Genomic DNA, 22,122 nt, shown 5'->3' with positions numbered 1-22,122 from the left:
TGTTTAATTCTTGTTTACACCTCTTTTACTGTTCTTTTCTTTTTCTTTTCTAAACAGAGTTTTCCAAAGAAACTGACCATACAGTTTTTGGCAACAGTGTGCTGGATCTGGCTCTTACTGGCTAGCAAGAGCCATTTGGTCAGTTTTCAGGAAGTTTTTTCTTAAGCCACTGTTTAAACACCAGCCATTATAAGAATTTGATTATATAAACTTACAATTAAATTATTTTAAAAGCAAAGGTATTAAATGCTCAAAACTAATTACTTCCCAAATACAATTCCATATTTCACTCTTGTTTATGTTCTTGAGGTTATTGACATCTATTATACCTGTATGATGATATACTCCATAATATTGCTATTATGCACTCTTCCAATCACATGTTCACATTGGTTGCTCAAAGTCAGCCATAGTGGGATTATTTACACCATGGAAATTGGTGAGCACTACAAATCAGGGCTTGATACATTGTTTTGTTGAGCCTCTGTAGTGTTTTTATCTGACTTTTATGCTCTTCTGTTATTTTAACTTTATAAGATAACCATTTGCCAACCTGGATATACTCTACTAGAATATAATCTCTTTCAGCCTAGGCTGTTTTTTTATTCTTATGTGTGCCCTTTCCCACAGACACTCAAGTTGTTCCTTGCATATTGCAGACATTTATGAATATGCATTAGATTGCTTCAAAAATAATGAATATAGAGCCTTTACTTGTGCCTGTCTCTTGATAGTTACCTCCTTTTAAGCCTCACAACAATGCTTCAGGGTAGATACTATTATTGTCCCCATTTTTCAGATGGAGCTCATGAATCTACCAGTGATAAAAGTAGTTTGCTCAACTATATACAGATGACAAGTCTTAGATCCAGTATTCAAACCCAAACAATCTGACTCCGGAGTCCAAACTTTTAACCACTATAGGAAACTGCCATCCTGCTTTCTTCATACATATGCATTTGTGCATTTTGTCTAAATGCAGTACTAAAACTGTTACCAAAAAAAAGGTAGGCAGCTGTTGGGGAATTTTTAGTAGGATGTATATGCAAATGCATACTGCAAAGAGTATTTTGATAAAATCAAGGTGGGGAATCTCTATGTAACTGTTGCTTAAAAAGAACATGTTTAAAACCCAAGTTCTTCAATTTCTGGGACCTTTTCTTTAAGACAGGATAAAATAATAACTAACAGATAATGCTCCAAACTAAAGGGACAGTATTTTCTAACTAAACATTGAAGTTTAATAATCTAAATAAAAATATTAAAGGGTTAGGAAGAGAGTGAGCATGTAGAGGCTAGCAGAAAACTAGGAGTGAGAGAAACTCACTTGACTTTGAATTGTAGTAACTTCTTAGGATATAATGTGATTGTCTTCCTCAATTTGTTCAAACACAGTTGGCTCAACTTGAAAAGAATTTTCTAGCTTCAAATACAGATGGGTGTTATTTGTCCCCTTCTCATAAAGAAAGTACATTGAACTTATTCCATTCACCCTTCACTTAATATCTCCTCCACCAGTAATTTTTGGTGAAAAACCAAGTGCTTCAATAGAATGAAGCAGAAACTCAGCCAGTTTTCCTGAAGCTTCTCTTGAATTTTCACCCGTGAATTCTCTTGCTGCATGTCCAAAATCCTTTGAAAAATTGGAGAGGCAGAAAGACAAAGTTTTTACACGGTGTGCATTCATTCAACAAGCATTTTTTGAGCACCTACTATGTGCCAGACCCTTTTATGGGGGTGTATCAGTGAACAGTATCCCAGCCCTTGTGGCAGTCACATTCCAGAGGTGTAAGAGACAGACAATGGCCAAGTAGATGATATGTCAGGAACTGATGCATTCTTTGAAGAAAAGCAAGGGTTTCTCAACCTTGATGCTATTGCTGTTTGGGGCCTGATATTGTGAGCGGCTGTCTGGTGCATTCTAGGATACCTAACAGCATCCCTCACGTCTACCACTACTGGATGCCAGTAGTGCCACCTCTCTCCCCAGTTGTGACCACCAAAAGTGTCTCCAGGCATTTCCCAAATGTTCCCTGGGTTGAGAATCACAGGACTAGAGACAGAGGTGGAAGGCCTCTCTAATAAAATAGTGTTTGAACAGATACTGGAAGAAATATGGATGGGCTCCAAGTAAATATGGGGGTGGGTGGGTAGTGGAGGTAAGGGAGTTGCAGGCAGAGAGACTGGTTGAGACAAAGGCCCTGAGGCAAGAAAATGATTATCTTATTTGAGAAATAGCTCTGGGGCCATTGTGAGCAGAAGAATTGAACCAGAGGACTGTAGTGAGGGATAGGGTCAGCCAGGGAGTAAGGAGATGAGGTCGTGGTGCGATAGTGAGGACTGTGCCTTTAATTGAGAGGGGGCCTGTTAGTCATCAGGGCTTTTGAGCAGAGCAGTGGCATGGCCTGACTGATCTTCAAATAGGATTATTCTGGCTGCTGCATAGAGAAATGATAGCGGACGGACAAAAGTGAAAGCTGGAGTCTAGAAGCAGCCAGGGCCAGAGTCCAGGCAAGTACTTGGTCATGGCGAGATGGATCATGTAGGGGTGGCAAAAAGTGACTGGATTCTGGATGTGCTTTGAATACACTTTGACCTGATTTGCTGTTGAATTAGACGTTGGATACAGGAAAAAGAAAGGAATCTTTGAAAGATTCTTCTTTGAAGAAGCCCCATGTGGGCTTTTATTCCCCATTTTGATCCCAATCCTATGGGAGTTTAAATGTGATGGAGACATTGTTTGGGTATTAGGAATTAGATTGTTATTTCTTAAATTACTTCCTGAGTAAACCAATTAAAATTGTAATATGGGTCTCCAGGAGAAATGCTACGATTTCACTTCGCAGATAGCACTTAACAACACTTTTCTGCTATTTCTTGGGTAATGAAATTCTGGAAAGTAGGGGCAAAATGAACAAACAGGCCCCTGAAAGCAGCCCATCACCAGTTGCTCATACTTTGTTATACTACCTGATTGTTCTCCAGGTCCCCATTTGGGAACCCGTGTGTACTTTTCATAAAAACTGCCACGTGCCACAAATCCAGGCAGCATCTTTCCCTTCTGCACAGTGCCTGCCTTCTGAGGAGCACGTGCCTTCTGAGATGCTCAAGCGTGTTCCAGATATTGCCTCCCCGAACCGAGGTAGATTAACTAAAGCTCTAAGCTTCTCAAACTGCAGTTGAGGGAGAATGTGAAATGAAGGCCCAATCTTCGGATTAGTCCCTGGATTAAGATGGGCTTTTATAAAAGCTTTCAAATGTATCAACTCCACTAGAGGTTAGACTTCAAGAGTTTTTACCTTTATCTTTGGAAAGCACATTTGCTTTGCTGTTAAAGCAGTGTTTCTCCTGTGTGGTGTGAGGCATTTAAGAGTGCAGATTTCTGGGCTTCTTTTAAGATCCACAAGACATCCTTTTTAATAAGGGCCTTGGATGATTCTGAAGCATGCTAAAATTTGAGATCTACTTCTATATCATTTTGGAATTGCATACATTTCCTAGAAGAGAGGCTGTGGGGGGCAGGGGGGGGAGGTAAGGTTATTTCTCCCACTGGGAAAAGGAGTTAAGAGATAGGTAATCCAGGGCTAGTATGGTGGCTCCATCACATAAACAAGACCCAGGTTCCTAACTTTCTTTTCTACCATGCTTCATCCTTTTTCCTACCATCCTTAACTTCCATGCTTAGTGTCACTCATGGTATACAATGGCTCCTGGAGCTCCAGCCATTGTTTTGCATTCCAGATAAAAGCAGGAGAAAAAGGGGAACTGGCAAAAAGGACCTCTGCCAACTGCTTGGTCTCTCCTATTTTTTTTTTTTTTTTTACTTTTTATTTTTAAATAATTTCAAACTTACAGGGACAGTAGCAAAAAATAATACAAACCCTATAAAGACAACTCCATCATCCCCCGACACACCCCCATATACCTAAATCCATCAATTTTAACCTTTTGCCACCTTTGCTGTATCATTCTATCAGTCATCATATTTCTTTAATATTTGAGAACAAGTTGCACACATCATAATCCTCGAATGCATATTCCATGTACATTTCCTGCGATCAAGGATATTCACTAATTTAATCACCTTATATGCAGTTATCAAGTTCAAGAAATTTAGCATTGATATAAAGGTTACATTCTATATTTGAATTTTTCTTATGTTCCAATAATGTCCTTTTAAGCTGTTTCTCCTCCATTCTTATATCCCATCCAGGATCATGTATTGCATGCAATTGTCATTATCTCTTTAGTTTATCTTTCTTTTTTTTAATTGTTGTAACATATGTGAACATAAATCTTCCCCTGCTAGCCCCTCGCATGCATGCCATTTGGTGGGTTTAATCACATCCACAATGCTGCAGTACCCTCCTCATCATGTAGTACCAGAACTTTCCCTTCACCCCAAGCAGAAACCCTATACTCATTTTGCATTAACTTCCCATTGTCCCTGGCCCTCATTCCTGATAACTTGTACTCTATTTTCTGTCTCTATGAGTTTGCATATTCTCTGATATTTTCTACAAAGAAAATATCATCCTAAATCTATAACAAACATGTTTGCTTTGATACGAACTGAAGTTTTATAGCATACATAAACTATGCTCCAATGCCCTTCCATCCCACACCTTTATGTAGTTTTTGTCACAAATTACATATTTGTGCATTATGTGCCCCAAACCATTGATTTATCACTACATTTTATGCACTTGCCCTTTTAGATCCTTTAGGAAGTAAAAAGTGAAGTTACAAATAAAAAATAAAATAGTACAGTTATTTATATATACCCATGCCATTATCTTTACGAGAAATCTTGATCTCTTCATTTGGCTTCAGTCATTTCAAAGGACAGAACTCCCTTTTGCATTTCTTCAAAGATCGGTCTAATGGTGACCAACTCTCTTATTTTTGTTTATCTGGGAATGTCTTAGTTCCTCCCTCGTTTTTGAAAGACAGCTTTGCTGGATATAGAATTCTTGGTTGGCAGTTTTTGCTTCAGCACTTTAATTATATCTTCCCACTGCCTTCTTGCCTTCATGGTTTCCAAAGACAAATTGGCACTTAATGTTATTGAGTATGTGTCCCTTGTATGTGACACATTGCTTCTCTCACAGCTTTCAGAATTCTCTCTATTTTTGGCATTCTTCAGTTTGATTATAACATGGCATGGTGTGGGTCTCTTTGGGTTTATCCTCTATGGAGTTCCTTAAGCGTCTTGGATGTGTATATTCATGTCTTTCACTAAATTGTGGAAGTTTTCAGCCATTATTTCTTTGAATATTCTCTCTGCATCTTTCTGTCTTCTCCTTCTGGGACTCCCACAATGTGTATATCCACATGCCTGATGGTGTATCACAGGTTCCTTAGGCTCTGTACACTTTTTCTCATTCTTTCCTTTCCTGCTCCTCAGACTGAATGATTTCAATTGTGTTATCTTCAAGTTCGCTGAATCTTTCTTCTGTCAGCTCCAATCTACTGTTGAACCTCTCTAGGGAATTTTTAATTTCTCTTACTGTGGTCTTCAGCTCTGTTTTGGTTCCTTTTCATAATTTCATCTCTCCCTGGTTATTCTCTTTGTGTTCATCAGTCATTTTCTTGAGTTCCTTTAATTCTTTATCCATGTTTTCCTTTATCTCTTTGAACATATTTAGGACCTTTTCTTTTTTAAGTCTTTGTTTCAAATGTCCCCAATCTGATCCTCCTCAACCATGGTTTCTCATGCTTTCATCTTCTCCTTTGTCTGGACCATTGCCTCCTGTTTCTTTGTATGTTTTATAATCTTTTGTTGAAACCTGATGTTTTGATATTTTAATGTGTTATCTCTGAAATTTAGACTCTGAGGCATCTATTCCTTAAGCTTGTATCCAGCTAGTGTTACGACAGAGCTTTCCTGGAATGCCAGAAGCTAACAAAATAAAATAAAAGAAGGAAAAAAGACAACACCTTTCCCAGTCTTTGCAGATGGACCTGTGCAAGCGCTTCTTCAGAGTGTATCCATACCATGAGTTCAGATAATAGCTCCAGGCCCAAGCATGGGGCTCCCCTGGTCCTTTCTGCACATGTGTCTTGTCTTTGGCATGCACATTTGGCCCTAGGAATTCCCCCATTTACATGGTTTCAATGCCGTCTCTTCCCTAGGAAACATTTTCTGGTGGTCTCAGGCACTGCACTCTATGTCCTGCAGTCAGTAACCCCTTGCCCCAGGCATCCACTGACTGCTCTCCCACAGCATTCTGTAGGAGTACTTGGTTAGTCACCTTCTACATGCAGGGCAAGTTCTGGGACAGCAAATTCCTCAGGCCACCACCAGACAGACTGGGCTAGAAATCCGATCCTCCAGTATATGCGTGAGGGTTATTACTCCACTCCCGCTGGAACCAGGACCATCGGCACTGGAGTACTGGCTGGCTCTGTGCCCAGCCAGTGAGGGGTAGGGGATGGGCAGCCAGGGCACCACAAGATCCTACCACTTTTAAACAGCTTTTTTCTTGATTCTTGATTTCTTGCTCATCCTGTTACTGCAGTCCTTCAACTGCTTTCTGGAGCTTTGAGAATGACATTTCTACCACTCTTTGCTGGTTGTTGATAGTTTCTGTGGGGGGACAGAGCCCTGAAGCATCTCGCTCCTCCATCTTCATGGGGCGGGACCTAGATCTTCTTTGAAAGAGCTCTCCCAGAAGATCCCGCGCTTTCACCTCATTGGCCAGAACTTACTCACTCTGCCACACAAAGCTGCTAAAGAGTTGTGTAAGTATTGTTTTTGCTGGACTTATTGATGATGTAAATAAAACACAGGGATTCTTATTAAAGAAGAAAAAGGAAATGGATATGGATATACAGCCATGTATGCCACAGCTCCCTTTTACAGCATTGTGCCATGGTGTCATGAAAACAGTGTACAATTTAGAGTATGCTGTTTTCTACTTTCTTCTGTTCATTTTGGGTTCATTTGGGAGCCATACATTGGTTATAATACAGAGAACGCCAAAGGAAAACATGTTCATCATTTCTGCAGCAGCCAGATAGGCATACTGGGAATCCACTGTATCTGATTTTTTTCTTCTTCTTCTTTCTCATCTGTCAGTTTCTTGAAGGCCAAGAACCCACAGAAGAGGAGGAAGAGGAGCTGAGTGAAAGGTGGCTCTGCCACCTGGTAGCTGTGTAATGTTCAATGAGCCCATTTCCCAGCTATGGGGGAGGGTTCATGGGACACTATATAAAAGCACTTCAGGCATAAGAATATATGAGTGTGTTGCCCTTCCTTCATTTAGACAGTGAAGGACAATTGATTCTGAGATAAGAAAGTATAACTTTTCTTTTGTTGGGTTTCTGCCCTAAGAAAATAGGGATTTTTTTTTTTTAATTCAGTTTTATTGAAATACATTCACACACCATACAATCATCCATGATATATAATCCACTGTCCACAGTATGATAACATAGTTATGCGTTCATCACCACAATCTATCTCTGAACATTTTCTTTACATCAGAAAGAACCAGAGCAAGAATAAAAAATAAAAGTGAAAAAAGAACACCCAAATCATCCCCCCATCCCACCCCATTTGTCCTTTAGTTTTTATCCCCATTCCTCCACTCATCCATACACTAGATAAAGGGGGTGTGATCTACAAGGTCTTCACAATCACACTGTCACAATAGGGATGTTTTTGATACAGATAATATCCCCAACCACCCCCACCCCCAAAAAGACCATTTTGCCCATAGGAGTTCTCATTTTTGTCAGACCTGGTGGAATCCCTCTGCTTAAGCGCGTAACTAGGTGTGGAAGGAGGCAGCTGCAAAATGGGGTGAGGTTGACCAAGTTCTTTCCCCTTCACTGGGCCTCTTGGAGAAAATGGGAATTGCACCATCTGCTCTGGAGAGCGTGGGGTTGATGTGGTAGGAAGCACTTTGAAAACCCCTGACTACCTTGATAACTCTAAAACCAGTTTTCTCAAAAATGTGATCCCTGATCCAACTGCATGGGCATCACCTGTGAAATGGTTGGAACTGCAAACCATCGCACTCCCCACCCCCCACCCGAGACCTACTGAAGAAGAATGCTGTGTTTTAATTAGCCTTCTAGGTGATTCTGATGCAAGTTACAATTTGAGAGCCTCTGCTCTAAATAAAGCACTTTGCATGCTTTTTTTTTTTTTTAGCATACTTTTCTCCCGAATGCGGAGTCACCGCCTCTCCAGCTTTCTTCTCTCTGCCCAGGCAGATATGCTGTCGAATGTGCAGTTCCTTCTAACAAGCCCAGTCTTTCAAACTGGGTGAGGCCTTGCTTTGTAGACTTTATTTGCACACTGACTAAAGCTCTTATAATCCGTCTGACACACACTGAGGTTATTGCCAAGCCTCCCTGTTGGGGAGTAACACTTTAAATAAATGCCCTCAGCTATTTCATTTCCATAAATCAGTTGATTGTGTTCAGAATGCTTTTGTTTGGGGGAAATGTACCCAGTATTGCTTCACCCAGGGCGGAATCCCAGGGCACCTTACCTGAGAGCATTTAAATGGAGCAAAGATTCTAGCACATTCAACAGAAAATGTGCTCTCTACACCCAGGAGGAAAAATAAAATAAAGGTAATAGCTTGGTAATGATCATCATTGACAAAATTCTATTGAATTTGCTTGTTTACTCATAAAAACAACAAGTGAAACATAGTTGGGCTAAAATGAGCAATCTGCAGGATTTTCAGAGGTAGTGCCAAATTTAGTTTTTGTAGTGCCAGAATGTATACTAAATATTTTCCCCTTACTGTTGGTCTGCTTGGTGTTTATTTTGGACTATACAGTTGTTGTATTATGGAGACTGCCAGAGGAAAATGCCTTCAGCATTTCCGTGTTCAGCCAGAGACAGATTGGGAATTCAGGAGAGTGGTTTTTCTCTCACTTCCATCCATCTGCTCTCCCCTTTGCTTGATAAAGAATTTGGAAAGTCCAGCACCTAGATATCAGTAGGAGAGAATCAGCCAACATTGTATTTTTTTTCTCATGGACTTGAGCTGGCTTTGAAGAGAATTAGAAGTGGTGAAGGACCAGCTCATTCTCTTTCTCAAAGCAAGCCAGATCACCTACCATGTGATTCAGGAGTAATTTTTGTGGGTGCTTAATTAATATTAGCAGATTTGTCTTAATAATGGGGCATCTCACTAATCTCCAGAGGTGAACCCTGCCCAAGCTGGGGTAACCATGGTCCTTCTGTAGGAAATTTGTAATTGAGCAAAGCTAGTCAGTCTAGGATGGACTCTTGAGCTGGTGCTGTGGGAAACCGTAAGAAACAGATCAGCAGAGAGACAAGAATAGAGCAGAGACAAAAGGACCCTGAGCCCAGAGAGATGAGAAATCTGTTTACCAATGACCTTCCGTGGCAGGTTCTATTTCTTCATGAGGCTGCACCCTACTGCTGAGTTTCTTGAGAAAACACACCTTTGAAATAAATTGCCGTTTTTTTTAAGATCTAAAACTAAACTAGCTCTATTAGCTTTATGTTCCTTTCAACTTATTTTCGGTTGCTTGGACTAAGATAGGAGGGGCCCCCAGGTTTGGTCTTCCTCTGCAAGCCAACATAGCAGGTCTACAACGCAAATAGAAGAAAGGCCAGGCAGCATCTGGATTGCTCAGTTTGGAGTATGCCGGGCTGGGTAATATAATTCTTATGTATTCATGCTATTTATTGTTATTGTGAGCCAAATGCTTTGTCCACATTTTCATTCAATCGTCACTTTCATATGAAGAGGATTAAAGGTTATGTGACTTGCCTGGGAACAGAGGTGGGGAATGACGGAGCCAGGGACTGAGGCTTCAGATCTAGTTGGCCTCCATAGCATGTGCTCTCAGAACACCCAACCGTGATGCAGAAGGTGCAGGAAGATTCCAACCTGGGTCAGCCTTGGCCAGTGCCAGAGGGGGCTTGGTCCAAGGTGGCAGTTCAGAAGGGCTCTCAGGGACAACCCTGCTCCCTGGCAATGAAGGGAATTGGGTGTATGAGTATGAGGGGAGGTGAGAAGAGGGCGAATCAAGCTCAAATTAGACCCTGCATTATTGAAGCATCCACAATGATTAGTTGCATATTGATAATTGTCCCTAATGTTCTATAGCTATAATGGCAGTTGTGAGAATGACAAAGTGAGGTTGAAATAGGGGTTTGCAGCAAGTTGTGCTCAACTTGGGAGCAAAACCCATTCCCCAAGATGTAGAGACAGGGCCTGCTTCTTTATACCTGGCACTTACCTGACATTTGGTACCAGAGGCTCTCCTAAGGAGGGAGCGACGCTCCGGTTTGTAATGGGGAAATAGCCAGCTTCTAATCCTTAATTAACTTACCATCTAGGCTTTTATTTTTTCAAAGAGAGAGTGCTGGTAATCTGTGGTTGCCTTTGAAAATTCCGAGCCAGGTCTTCCCATCCCAAGACATGGGTCCTTGCCAGGTGCCTGCAGTCAGCTAGTCTGTGACAAGAATCTGTTTATGGTTGCTTTGGGGATTTGATTAAGAGAGTGATAGGCCCAGTCTGGGAATGGTTACGTTCATTAGTTATGAAAATAAAGATAGCTTTCACATTTTTTAATGCCTTGTCATTGTAAAGCCTTTTTTCCCCTCTCTTCCAACACTTATAACTTAGTTTCTTGAGATCAAAGTACACAGAACTTTCGCAACTCTCCCCCCTCCTCCCCCGCCAGCATTCCCAAAACATGTGCTCATATCCAAAGCTCCCTAAACTCAAGGGAATTAGACCAAGTTTGTAGAGTGTAATGAATGCGATGAATTCAGAGCTCCAAGTCTTCTGTCCTCTCCATATTGTTGGATGAATGCCTTGTTTCTCAAGAACTGGTTATGATGCTAAGAGATACTTGAAAGTTGCTTTCCGTGATGTCATCTAAGCTTGTGGAATTTTTTTTCCCTCTCTATAATATTATGCCTTCTGTTTTGGACAGTTTTTTTTCTTCACCTGGTTTTGCATGCTTTCTCACTAAGCTGGAACTTGGTGTACATGTGGCCGGATGATGGAATTTCCGTTTTCTTTTCTCAGGCAAAGTTAAGTGCTCAGCATTTTCCCAAGTTATTGTTAGGATTGAGTGAGCCCCACAAAGTACAATTTGCAAGAGTCATAAAGAGGAGCATGCTAGGATATTCAAAATCCTCATTTAATGACAGTGTTTAAGTACATGTGCCCCATCCCTGATTTAGTGACCCTTTCTGACAAATGGCAGCTGCTGCCTGTCCTAACAGATGGCTCAAAACCTGAGGGTTTTTAATGTAGGTGGAGGCTGAGGTACCCAGGAGTTCGCTGAGTGCCAAAGCCTGGCTTTAACTCCGGTGTCAAGGCAGGTGCTGACATATCCCTTTGGCTAGGGAAGCACGTTACATGGTGGAGCCTAACAGAGAAAATGGTAAAGTCAGCTCTCAGGGGAGTTTGCTGAGAAAGCCCTACCCTCCGGCTTCACCAGCACATTTGCCGATTTCTCCTTTTCTAGGAATGTTTGCTGGCTTTCTGTTTCCCTTGCAGAGAGAGGGAAAGCCCCGAGATATGAGTGATTTACTTGACTTTCTCTTTAGGGGTACAACTCTCTGAAAGCAATAAGAAACTCATATCCTATTGAGTTTCCTGAAGGATGGGGGCAGCAGGAAGCAGGTTTTGTTCTGCCACAGGGATCATCGTTGCAGTAAGTGGGAATGGGCAGCTGGTTTGAGTAATGGGCAAGTGTTCTGTGTCTTTCCATCCTTCAGGTACACCAGTACTATAGCTGTCTCCCAGAAGAGAAGATTCCTTATGTCAACAGTCCTGGAGAGAAACTGCGAATCAAGCAGCTACTCCACCAGCTGCCGCCCCATGACAATGAGGTAAGGGCTAGAGGGGGCTAATGCTGACTTTTCTTAGAACCTTTCTTGTGGTCAGAAGGCTGTGATCGATGAGATTTACAAAGAAATGCTTTGGCAATTTAGTTCAGGTTTCAGCTTCCTTAATTGGATCCAAAAGAAACTGTCTGACTCCTTTTGGAGAGTGTTACCTAAAAGCAAGATCTCATTATGGGCTGGGTTAGCCTCTGTGCCTGGCACTACTAGCTCTTTTGGGGTGAGCAGGGAGCACTAAAATGTTACAGCTCAAGTCCAGCTTTTCTTAGCTGAAGAAGAATGTGCCGTGCCACTTGCCTGCATTGTTGGAGAGGTGATTGATATTCCCTGGGCCAGTTCAAACCTGGCAAAAACTTGGTGACACTCTTGAATTTTCAGCATCATTTCATATTAAATGAGTGCTAATTTTTCCACATTACACTGCAGTAGAAGTTATGTGGCCATATTTGTAGCTGCTAACATCTGTGTTTTTGTTGTTGCAAAGTCGGATTTGTGAGAGTTGTCATTTATAATCTTGAAAGCATGGCTTGCAGGCTGCGTCTGAACCCAGATACAAAGTGCTGCAAGCAGGTATATTTTGTGTCTTTGAAATATAAAGTGATCATTAAGATAAATTTGTAAGCATGCTTTTAAAAGATTACCATGCTGAAGGGGATTAGATTTGTAAATTAGAAATTAATTTTTAAGTACCTGGTTTTAAAAAAATAACAATCCTATAGAATTGAACTGTCTTTTCACTTAACTCTGACTGTACTGTAAACAAAAACCGTAACTTTAAATCGAAAGGAGAAATAATCCCTTTTGAGAGCTGGACACAAGCTTTGCATGAACCCCCCCACCCAGCTACAGACTGGAGCCCAACAGCTCAATCCCAGGGAAAATGAGTGAGTGCTTTTCAGTCTTCTCTACCCCCATTTGAATAAAAAGGGTTAATTGAGAGCCTCTAACATAAATTTGAGGAAGCGGGGTAAAAGGTGTAAAAACTGAAACAACTCTCTAGAAAGAGAGCCACGTTTCCCTTTCCTGCTGCTTATTTCAGACTTCATAAAACAAATACAAATAATGCTTTCCCCTTTAAAGCTGAGAGTTAGCATTGTAACCCGATGCCCAGTTAACTAATTTGGAAGAGACAATGCGGGTTCTTACAGGCTTGAGGGGTGTGCCTTTCTTTAAAAGCATGTCCATAAAATGTCAGCGGTAACTGTATTCTGGGGCTCTTCAGGTCACTGCAGTTCTCTCTCGGACAGCCACAAGAAAACTTTTTTGTTTGTTTCTTTTAACTCTTTTTACTTGGCATAGGGAAATGATCTGCTCTTCTCTGCTTGTAGAGGTTTGTTCTGTGTACAGTGACTGCGGTTTCATGATAAGAGACACCAGTCAAATTATTTCTTCCCTTTGGTGGGAATTCCATGCATGTGACCCCGTGGGCAGATTCAGCCCATTTGGCCTGGCCCTTTTGAGGATAAAGGGTGATTCTCATGTAAATATATGATCATTTGTCCGCCTCCTGCTGCCCACCCAGATAAGACCATTTTGATGTACACAGTTGGAGTTTAGCAGAAATTTTTTAATGGCTTGGTTTTCAAATTGGGATGCAATAGTCCTAGTTCAAAGGTTTTCCTCTGACTCTCTGTGTGATAAATCACCTGAGAAATTCAGGCAACTTCTCCAATGCTCAGTCAGATTACTCTGAAGTCAAACAGGAGGTGGGATTAGAACCATGTTTCTCAAAGTTTAGTATATATGTGACTTTGTGTGGTTCATAGACATGGCAGTAAAATTGAACCACTTGGTGAGAAAGTTACTCCTTTTTAAACTTTATTTCATTCCTTGTGACTGGATGGTTGAAGAAGCAAGGAGGAAATTTCAGTTTGGTACTAGCTGGTATCTCACACCCCTCTTACTCTTACTGGTTTCCTCTTTCAAGAAAGAGCATTAGCAATCTCTGTGTCAGGTTCTCCTGCAAGTAGAGTAGCCAGCTAGAATCTAACAACATGGCTTTGTTTCACTCTACTTATTTTTATGATTGCTTTCTATTTATTACAGGTGATATTGGTTTTCCATTTCTAGTCATAAAATACTTTCTTTTTTAAATAAATGCATTCAAGTAAAAAAAAAATAGTTTTAAAGACAGTATTAAATAAATAATATTTCAGGGATACGGCAAAATTCCCAGTATGCATAAATAAGAGAATAGAGTGGGAAATAGTGGATTATGATGTCTTTAATGTCCTTTCCTTAGATCTGTGAGTTTCTGCATTAAACAAGAAGGAAAATATCTTATGCAAGTTGATGCACTTTACGAAAGCCAAGTAGGAAGCTCCTGTCCTCCTACACAAAGATAAACCTGCAGGAATATCCACACATTTACTTCTGGACCACCACCACCCCCCTCAGTCCAAGCTTCTGTTTCCTCATTTTCTCAAAATGAGATGGGGAAACAGAGCACATTGAGCACATGGACAAGTGTCTGGTTCACTGGCCTGGAGCTGTCATTTGGTGTCAAGGATCAGTTACATGGGCACATGGGGTTCAAGGGACCAGTACCTCCCAATCAAATTGGGAGAATGTGAAAGTCCCAGATCTTCATTGGCACCACATGATATGGATTTCATTTCAGTGACAGGATTTCCATGTGGTGAGCAGAGTGAGCAGAAAGGACGAGGAGAAGTTATAGAACCTTTGGCTGGACCAAAACTTAAGCTCCAGGGTTTGGAGCGTTTCCTAAGCTCTTTGGCTGTCACCAGACTTAGTGGAAACTTACCCTAAATGGCTCCAAGCATAGTGTTGTTAAAGTTGTTCAGGCAAGGGCTTTGAAACCAAAAGGGAGTGTGATTAATGCAAAATCTGAGAACTGGGCTTTGGGAGCCTTAGGGAGCAAGGGTGACCTCTTCCTTGCCGTTCTCGGTGTCGTTCAGGTTCGATACTGCAATTCCCTGGATGAGGAAGAGAAGAGAGAGCTCAAGCTGTTCAGCAACCAGAGGAAACGAGAAAACCTGGGCCGAGGGAATGTCAGGCCCTTCCCAGTCACAATGACAGGAGCGATTTGTGAACAGGTAAGGAATTGTTTTGCTATTCTTTCAGTTAGTCATTCATTCAACAAATATTTTATGGAGTGCCTGCTATGTGCCAGGCATGGTTCTAGGTTTTGGGGATATAAAATAGGACAAAAGGCAATAAAAGCTTTATCTTGCCTTTATCTTGCCCTTGTAAAGAGTTATGTTCTAGGGGACAAAGTCAGATGATAAAATAACTAAAATAGAAAAATATAGCAGGGAAGGGGGCTAGTAAGTTCTGAGAGTGCAGGAAACTGCATCTTTAAGTAAGGTGGCCTTGGAATTTGTCATCTGAGCAAAGATGTGCAAGAACTGAGGGAGTGAGTCATGCAAATCTCTGGGGCAGAAGGAATGGCCAGCTCAAAGGCCCAGAGGCAGATGCCTGTCTGTAGTGTTTGAAGAACAATCAAGGAGACCAGTATGGCTGACTCAGAGGTAATGAAAGGAGAGAATTAGCATGTTAGATCAGACTACATGGAGGGCCTTATAGGCCACTGTAAGGAGATAGGGCACCATTGTATGGATTTGAGCAGAGGAGTGACATGATGGGTTTGTATTTTAAATGAGTCCTTTATAAAATGAGGTTTGCCTGGGCCATGGGTTGGCCTGTTTGCCAGGATCATCCCAGAACCAGTGCCCTTTAAGGGGCGGGGAGAATGCTCTCCTTGGGTTGGAGGGTTCGTTAGTGAAGTACCTGGAAGACCCATGTGTTCTCCCAAGTACCTCACTGAGTTGAAGAGTCTGCATTTGCTGTTTCCCCTATCCACTGGTAGAGTCCTCAGGGTGCAGCCAAGCAGGGTTTTAAAGAAAGCAGGAGGGAAATCCTTGGGTTTACTCTGCCTCACCTCTTTGCTGCCAAAAGCCTTGCAGTGACAATTATCTCTAAGCCTTGCTGCTCTGTTGTACAGCTCTTATATCTAACTCCTTAAGCATCAGATGGACCCATTTAGGCACTGCAGATATGGCAGCTGGGTCCGCGAAGAGGACATGGGATACGGCCTGAGGGAGCTGATGCCATTTTGGGGCCCCATTTTTAGAATTCTGAGGGATAGGGTCAGAGAGTTCTAGTGGAGGGAAGGGAAAAGCTATGTGATGAGGCAAGTCAAAGGACCAGAGATTTGGTGGTGCAGTCTTCATCCTTGCATCCTTGAGATGCAGAAGGTCAGTGGTCACAGTGTGAGATTCGGTGAACTCACTTCAGAACCTCTGCCATTCTCAGAGTGGTCTCCTGGGACCAGCCAAGCTGTGCTCACCTAAGCCAGAAGGAGGGTTGGGCATTTTGTACACAGAAGTCAAGAGCAGTATGGAAAAGGGTTGAGAGCAGGGAGGCAAAAAGGCTAAATTTGACTCATGTTTCTGCCAAATGACCTTGACCAAGTTACCTTTGTCTCAGTTTTGTCTGCAAGATGGGGATAGCAAGTGCCTACCTTACAGAATTGTGGTGAGAACCAAATAGGGTTATGTATGTGCACTCTAGCTCTGCTGATATTATCATGGAAGGCAAGATTGATGCTTTCTGTAAGAGAATGTCTTTTTTTTTTTTTTACTGGTCACACATATGTACGAACTCCCAGAGACTGTTCTGTCAGCTCTTAACTTCATTTTCTATGATGCTCTTCTACCCATATAAAGTCTATGGTGTGGGAAAGATTTGGAGGTGCCTTTCTGCTCTTTAGACGGCATCACCATAGCTCAGCCACTTGCACGGGGACTCTCAGGGTGTCACTCTTATGACCAATAGAGAGCTCCCCCTGGATTCTCAGAACCCACCTGCAAGCATGGAACATCAGCCATTCTGCATGGTGCCTTTCTGAGTAGGGGAGGAAACTTTGGAATATTAGTGAGAATCCCTTTCCCAGGTCTGACCTTAGTAGTGGTATCTTTTCAATCAAGAGTATATAAAAATGATGTTCCAGGAAGCAGGCTGTAAAAGCATGCCTGAAGGCATGTAGAGAAGGCAGTTAAAGGTGGGCACCTCTTTCTGCACCCATTTCCCCTACCATCGCACAGTGCAGCCTTCCCTTCCAGTGCAGCCGCTCTGAGTCCTCCTTTTCCCTGCTCCCAGTCTACTCCTTCTGACTGCATCCCTGGAAGGAGTTTGGAGAATCTCAAAATGAAACCTCCACTTTATGCAAATGTTTGTGCTATATGTTATTACGGTAAAAGAGTTTTCTATCCTCCCCACCTTTGTACTTCATTTTCCTCTCAGTTACTTATCTTCATCTTTAGTTTGTGGGCCCTAGGAAAGGAGGGTTGGGGAGTTGCAAGGGAAACCTACCCTGCCAGATAGGTCAAGCAGATAGCCGGATGACTAGTTGGAAAACAGGTGCTTGGTGGTAGTGGCTGCTGTCATGATGACTATTATCATTTGTGCACAGTGAAGGAGAAGCCCACTGAGACGTGAAGGTAGGGTCCCTAATGACCTTTCTGTTTGCCCCACAGTGCGGAGGACAGATCAATGGCGGGGACATTGCTGTGTTTGCATCGCGGGCTGGCCACGGAGTTTGCTGGCACCCACCGTGCTTCATATGCACTGTCTGCAATGAGCTCCTGGTGGATTTGATCTACTTCTACCAAGATGGGAAGATCTACTGCGGCAGGCACCACGCCGAGTGCCTAAAGCCGCGCTGCGCAGCCTGCGATGAGGTCAGAGCAAACCCCATCAGGTTGGGAGCCCTGTCACCCCTCTGCTGTGCCACAGCCAACACTGTGTTCTGTGGCTTCCTGCCATGGAAGAAAACCAGACAACTTGACTCTCTCTATTTTACCCTTCCAAGAGAGACGGTCCAGCAGGCCCCACCCATCCCTGGTTGCTAGAATGTCCATGCTTATGGCCCACCTACCTGAACACAAGTGTCTCGTGGGCATCCACTGGCAAGGCAGTTCCTCTAGCCGAGGAGATTCCCAGGGGGGCAGACAACTGGCACTAGGTCAGTTGAGAACTCTCAGGAAAAAGAAAAAGACATCGTGAGGCTTTAGATTTCTGTGCTGATCCCAGGGAGCAGTCATCAGAAATGGAGTGTCAGTTATCTTAAAATAGTTCCTTTTCCCGAGATTCAGTGAGACAGATTGGTTCAAGAAGAGAGGACAAGTGGTAGCATTATTTGATTTTCACACAATTTCATGCTCAGGTTCTGAGTGAGGATGCAGGAGGCAGATGGAATACTCCGTTTGGACACCTCTGCTCCACACACTAAGGGTATTTGAATTTGCAGCACTGGGCAAGAAAACAGAATGGAACACAGGTGCCTGGTGTTTTTCTCCCACCAGCAGCACACCGAAGTATGAACTATAAGGCGGCAGAACACAAAACCTGGTTTAAACGTAAAAGCTTAGAGCAGAAAGGAGAATGTTTTTATGGGACTAATTTGGGGGGAGGTCTTAGAAAGAGGTTTCCTCCTGCATAAAGGAGGTTTGTGGGTCTGTCTAACCATCAGTTTGTATTTACAGCCCTGTGGGAAGGAGCACTCCCCATTTTTAGCCATAGAAAGTCCACTATTACTTATCCATAGAGGCCATTTCTTTCTTTCAAACAGCCTATAAGGCTTATATCTCTGCTCATCTAAGAGAAAATTGTTCAGCCTTAAGTAGTTTGAGTGTAATGCTCATAGTGATATTCTGGAGAGACCCTCCAGCTGGGAGACCAAGTTAAGGTCCAACTCTGAGACTTGAGACTTTGTGTTATCTAATGGCAAATAGATTGTGATGACTTAAGTGAATGTGCTTTGAAATTTGTTTATTGAAATATAATTCGTCTACCATAAAATTCACCCTTAAGTTTATAATTTAGTGATTTTTAGAATTTGTGCAGAGTTGTATAATCATCACTACTATCTAATTTTAGAACATTTTCATTGCCCTAAGAAGAAATCCCATTCCCAGTAATAGTCATTTCTATTCTTTCCCATTCACCCCTCTATTCCCTGTCAACCATTAATCTGCTTTCTGGCTAAGTAAATGTTTGCCTGTTCTGGACATTTCATATAAATGGAAATGCACAATATGTTTTCAGGGTTCATCCATATTGTAACATGAATCAGTACTTCATTCCTTTTCATGGCTGAATATTATTCCTTTTGGAGATATGACATTTTGTTTAGCCATTCATCAAGAGATGGACTTTGGAGTAGTTTCCACGTTTTGGCTATTATGCATGTTGCTGTGAACGTTTGTGTATGGGTTTTTCATGGACATATGTTTCATTTCTCTTGAGTATATATCTAGGAGTGGAATTGCTAAATCAGATGGCAACTCTATGTTTACCTTTTTGAGGAATTACCAAACTATTTTGCAAAGCAACTATATTCCCTCAGTCAATGAAATGAGGGTTCCAATTTCTTCACATTTTTGGTAACAGTTGCTATTTTCTACCTTTTTTATTATAGCCATGCTAGAGTGCAAGTGAAGTGTATCTTCTTGTGGTTTTGATTTGCATTTTCCTAATGGCTAATAATGTTTTTCATGTGTTTATTGACCATTTGTTTATATTCTTTGTAGAAGTGTCTATTCATATCTGTTGCCCATTTTTTGGGGGGTTACATTTTATTTAGATTTTTATTGCTAAGTTTTATTGTTAAGAGTTGTTTATATAGTCTGGATACTAGTCCCTTATCTGCTATGTGATCTGTAAATGTTTTCTTTCATTCTGTGGATTGTATTTTCACTTTCTTGATATCCTTTGAAGCACAAAGGTGATTAATTTTAATGAATTCCAATTTATCTGCTTTTTCCTTTTGTTGCTTATGCTTTTAGTGTCATATCTAAGAAACCACTGCCTAATCCAAAGTCCCAAAAATGTACACTTACTTTTTCATCTAAGAGTTTTACAGTTTTAGCTCTTACACTTCAGTCTTTCATCCAGTTTGGGCTAATTTTTGTATGTGGTGTGAGGTAGAAGTCCAAATTCATTCTTTCTCATGGGGATATGCAGTTGTCCCAACACTATTGTTGAAAAGACTCTTCTCTCCCCATTGTATGGTCTTGACACCCTTGCCAAAAAAATCAGTTGACCATCAGGATATGGGTTTATTTCTGGACCCTCTGTTCTATTCCATTAATCTGTATGTCTATCCTTAGGCCAGGACCACACAGTCTTGATTACTGTAGCTCTGTAATAAGTTTTAAAATCTGCGTGTTGAAATTTAAAAATCTCTATATCAGGTTTTGAAACTCAAATGCCTCTGAGGACCAGGCAGGAATCATAAATGAAGGTGACCCATTTTAATGCAATATGACAAACTGGAGAAATCGCAACCCATCTGAAAGTAACGACTCCTCTTTCCACATCTGTAGTCCATGTTTGTCATTCAGGAATGTGTACCGAGCATTGCCAAATGTTATGTTTTTTAAAAGAGAAACCGAGGTTCCAGGTATTTATTTGACATTTCCCATTACTAAAAAATATTTTGCATTATGCCCAGTATGCCGATGGGCTTTCAGTTTTTGATCCTGCTTTATATTCTTCAGGGTGGAACGTTCTTGCTGGTTTTGAAATGTGGTTAAGTTCATCTCTAGCCAGGCCAGAAACCATATTTAATTGTGCTTTAGGCAAATAAAAATTTGGGAACTGATTTAGATATACAATGAACATGTACACATAGATTTTTAATAATTTGTAGGATGGGCTTTCTGTCTTCCCGGTCTAATTTGGGACCCCCCCAGCTTTGCTCCTTTAGAGGAGGTTCTCGTGGCTGGGCCTCACTCTCTGACCATTTGGCTTCCCCGTCTCCAGATCATCTTTGCTGACGAGTGCACAGAAGCTGAGGGGCGGCACTGGCACATGAAACACTTTTGCTGCTTCGAGTGCGAGACGGTGCTGGGCGGCCAGCGCTACATCATGAAGGAGGGAAGGCCCTACTGCTGCCACTGCTTCGAGTCCCTGTACGCGGAATACTGCGACACCTGTGCCCAGCACATAGGTGAGGCGACACTTGGCACACAGTGCGGTCCTACTGTGACCCCATCTCCTTTGTGTCTGGAGTAGTTGGAACTACTTTTGCAAGCGACAGGGAAACCTAGCTCACATGAGCTAAGTACAAATGGGAATTTCTTGGCTCGTATTACTGGAAGGGCCAAGAAGTATTCTAGCTTCAGGTAGGGATAGATCAAGAGTTCCAAGTTTACTTTTTCCCTCCATGTCTCAGCTCAGCTCTCCTTCTGTTGGCATCATTTGGGAGCAGGCTGTGTTCACATGGTAGCCAAGGTGACCCCTTAGTGATACATAGTCTTAGCACCTGTGTGCTGTCTTCCAGTATCCAGTCAGGTACTCCAGATAGGAATCTTACTAGCCCTGCTTTAGTCATATGCCCAACCCTGGAAACAAGAAAATAGGGTATTGCTCTGATCTGCCTTAGTCATGGGCCCACCCCTGAGGTGAGATTCTGTGATTGATGGATGGCCTCACTACCAAGGGGAGGGAAGAGGAGGTCTCAGAAGGAAAATAAGGGAAAATATTAACAGATGTTCTTCCACAGCCTCCTTGGAAAAACCTGGGGGATAGTAGAGGGATAGTCAAGGAATCCAGATGGTTTCTGGCAAGCACGTCTTTAAAAAAAAAAAAAAAAAACATTAGCAAAAGCTTACCCAGCTCAAGCTCAGCCAAATGCAAAGCAAGAGAACCTCAAATAACTCATACTCCCATATTCCCCAAATAAAGGCAGATCTGAGATGGTAAAAATCCTTTTCCCTTTGCAAATAACTGATTTGTTCAACTCTTCAACACTGTTCCAGACCATACTGCCTTTATGGCTTGTTCATTCAGCTTGCGTTCTTTGGTCCCTTCGAAATGAGCTACCCTTTAAAAAAAACTGGCAGTGGATGAATATGTGCAAGATGAGCAACCCGATCTTCCCATGGCTTGTGCAACTCTAAGAAGTCTATTCCGAAGCTGCCTACTTCTTAGCTATAATGAGGAGTAATAGACATAATCTGTCTCAGAGACCATTTTGCCCCACTTAAAAGATTTCAGCGGGACCAAAAGGAGGTGGCTTTGTCTCCCTCATTCATCGGAAGTGAAATATTCAAAGGAAAAATTCTATCAGCTAGTAATTCGGAGAGATTCATATGCTGATAAAAATCCCAGCTTTTGCACCGGCCACCTACCGTGAGTGCCCAGTGGTGCTTTATCTTGGGGCAGTCCCATCCCACAGGTCCACGCCCTGCCTCGGTGAGGCCTTTACCAGTGAGCATCCTGTGTCGGGGCACAGT

General features: G+C 42.1%; 1 protein-coding gene across 6 annotated transcripts in view; it reads left to right on the top strand.

Annotated features, from left to right (window-relative positions):
• Window positions 1-22,122, top strand: part of PRICKLE2 (prickle planar cell polarity protein 2) — a 343,538-nt gene that overhangs the window by 278,740 nt on the left and 42,676 nt on the right. For all 6 annotated transcript variants that reach the window (XM_037799740.1, XM_037799729.1, XM_037799751.1 and 3 more), the window contains 4 exons: window positions 11,735-11,848; window positions 14,779-14,916; window positions 17,359-17,562; window positions 20,648-20,834. In XM_037799740.1, coding sequence (XP_037655668.1) covers window positions 11,735-11,848; window positions 14,779-14,916; window positions 17,359-17,562; window positions 20,648-20,834 — 643 coding nt within the window. The remainder of the gene's footprint in view (window positions 1-11,734; window positions 11,849-14,778; window positions 14,917-17,358; window positions 17,563-20,647; window positions 20,835-22,122) is intronic.

This window comes from Choloepus didactylus, chromosome 1, assembly GCF_015220235.1.
Source record: "Choloepus didactylus isolate mChoDid1 chromosome 1, mChoDid1.pri, whole genome shotgun sequence".
Classification (NCBI taxonomy): domain Eukaryota; kingdom Metazoa; phylum Chordata; class Mammalia; order Pilosa; family Megalonychidae; genus Choloepus; species Choloepus didactylus.
The sequence above is the reverse complement of the archived record's forward strand: the minus strand, read 5'-3'. Positions and strand labels throughout refer to the sequence as shown.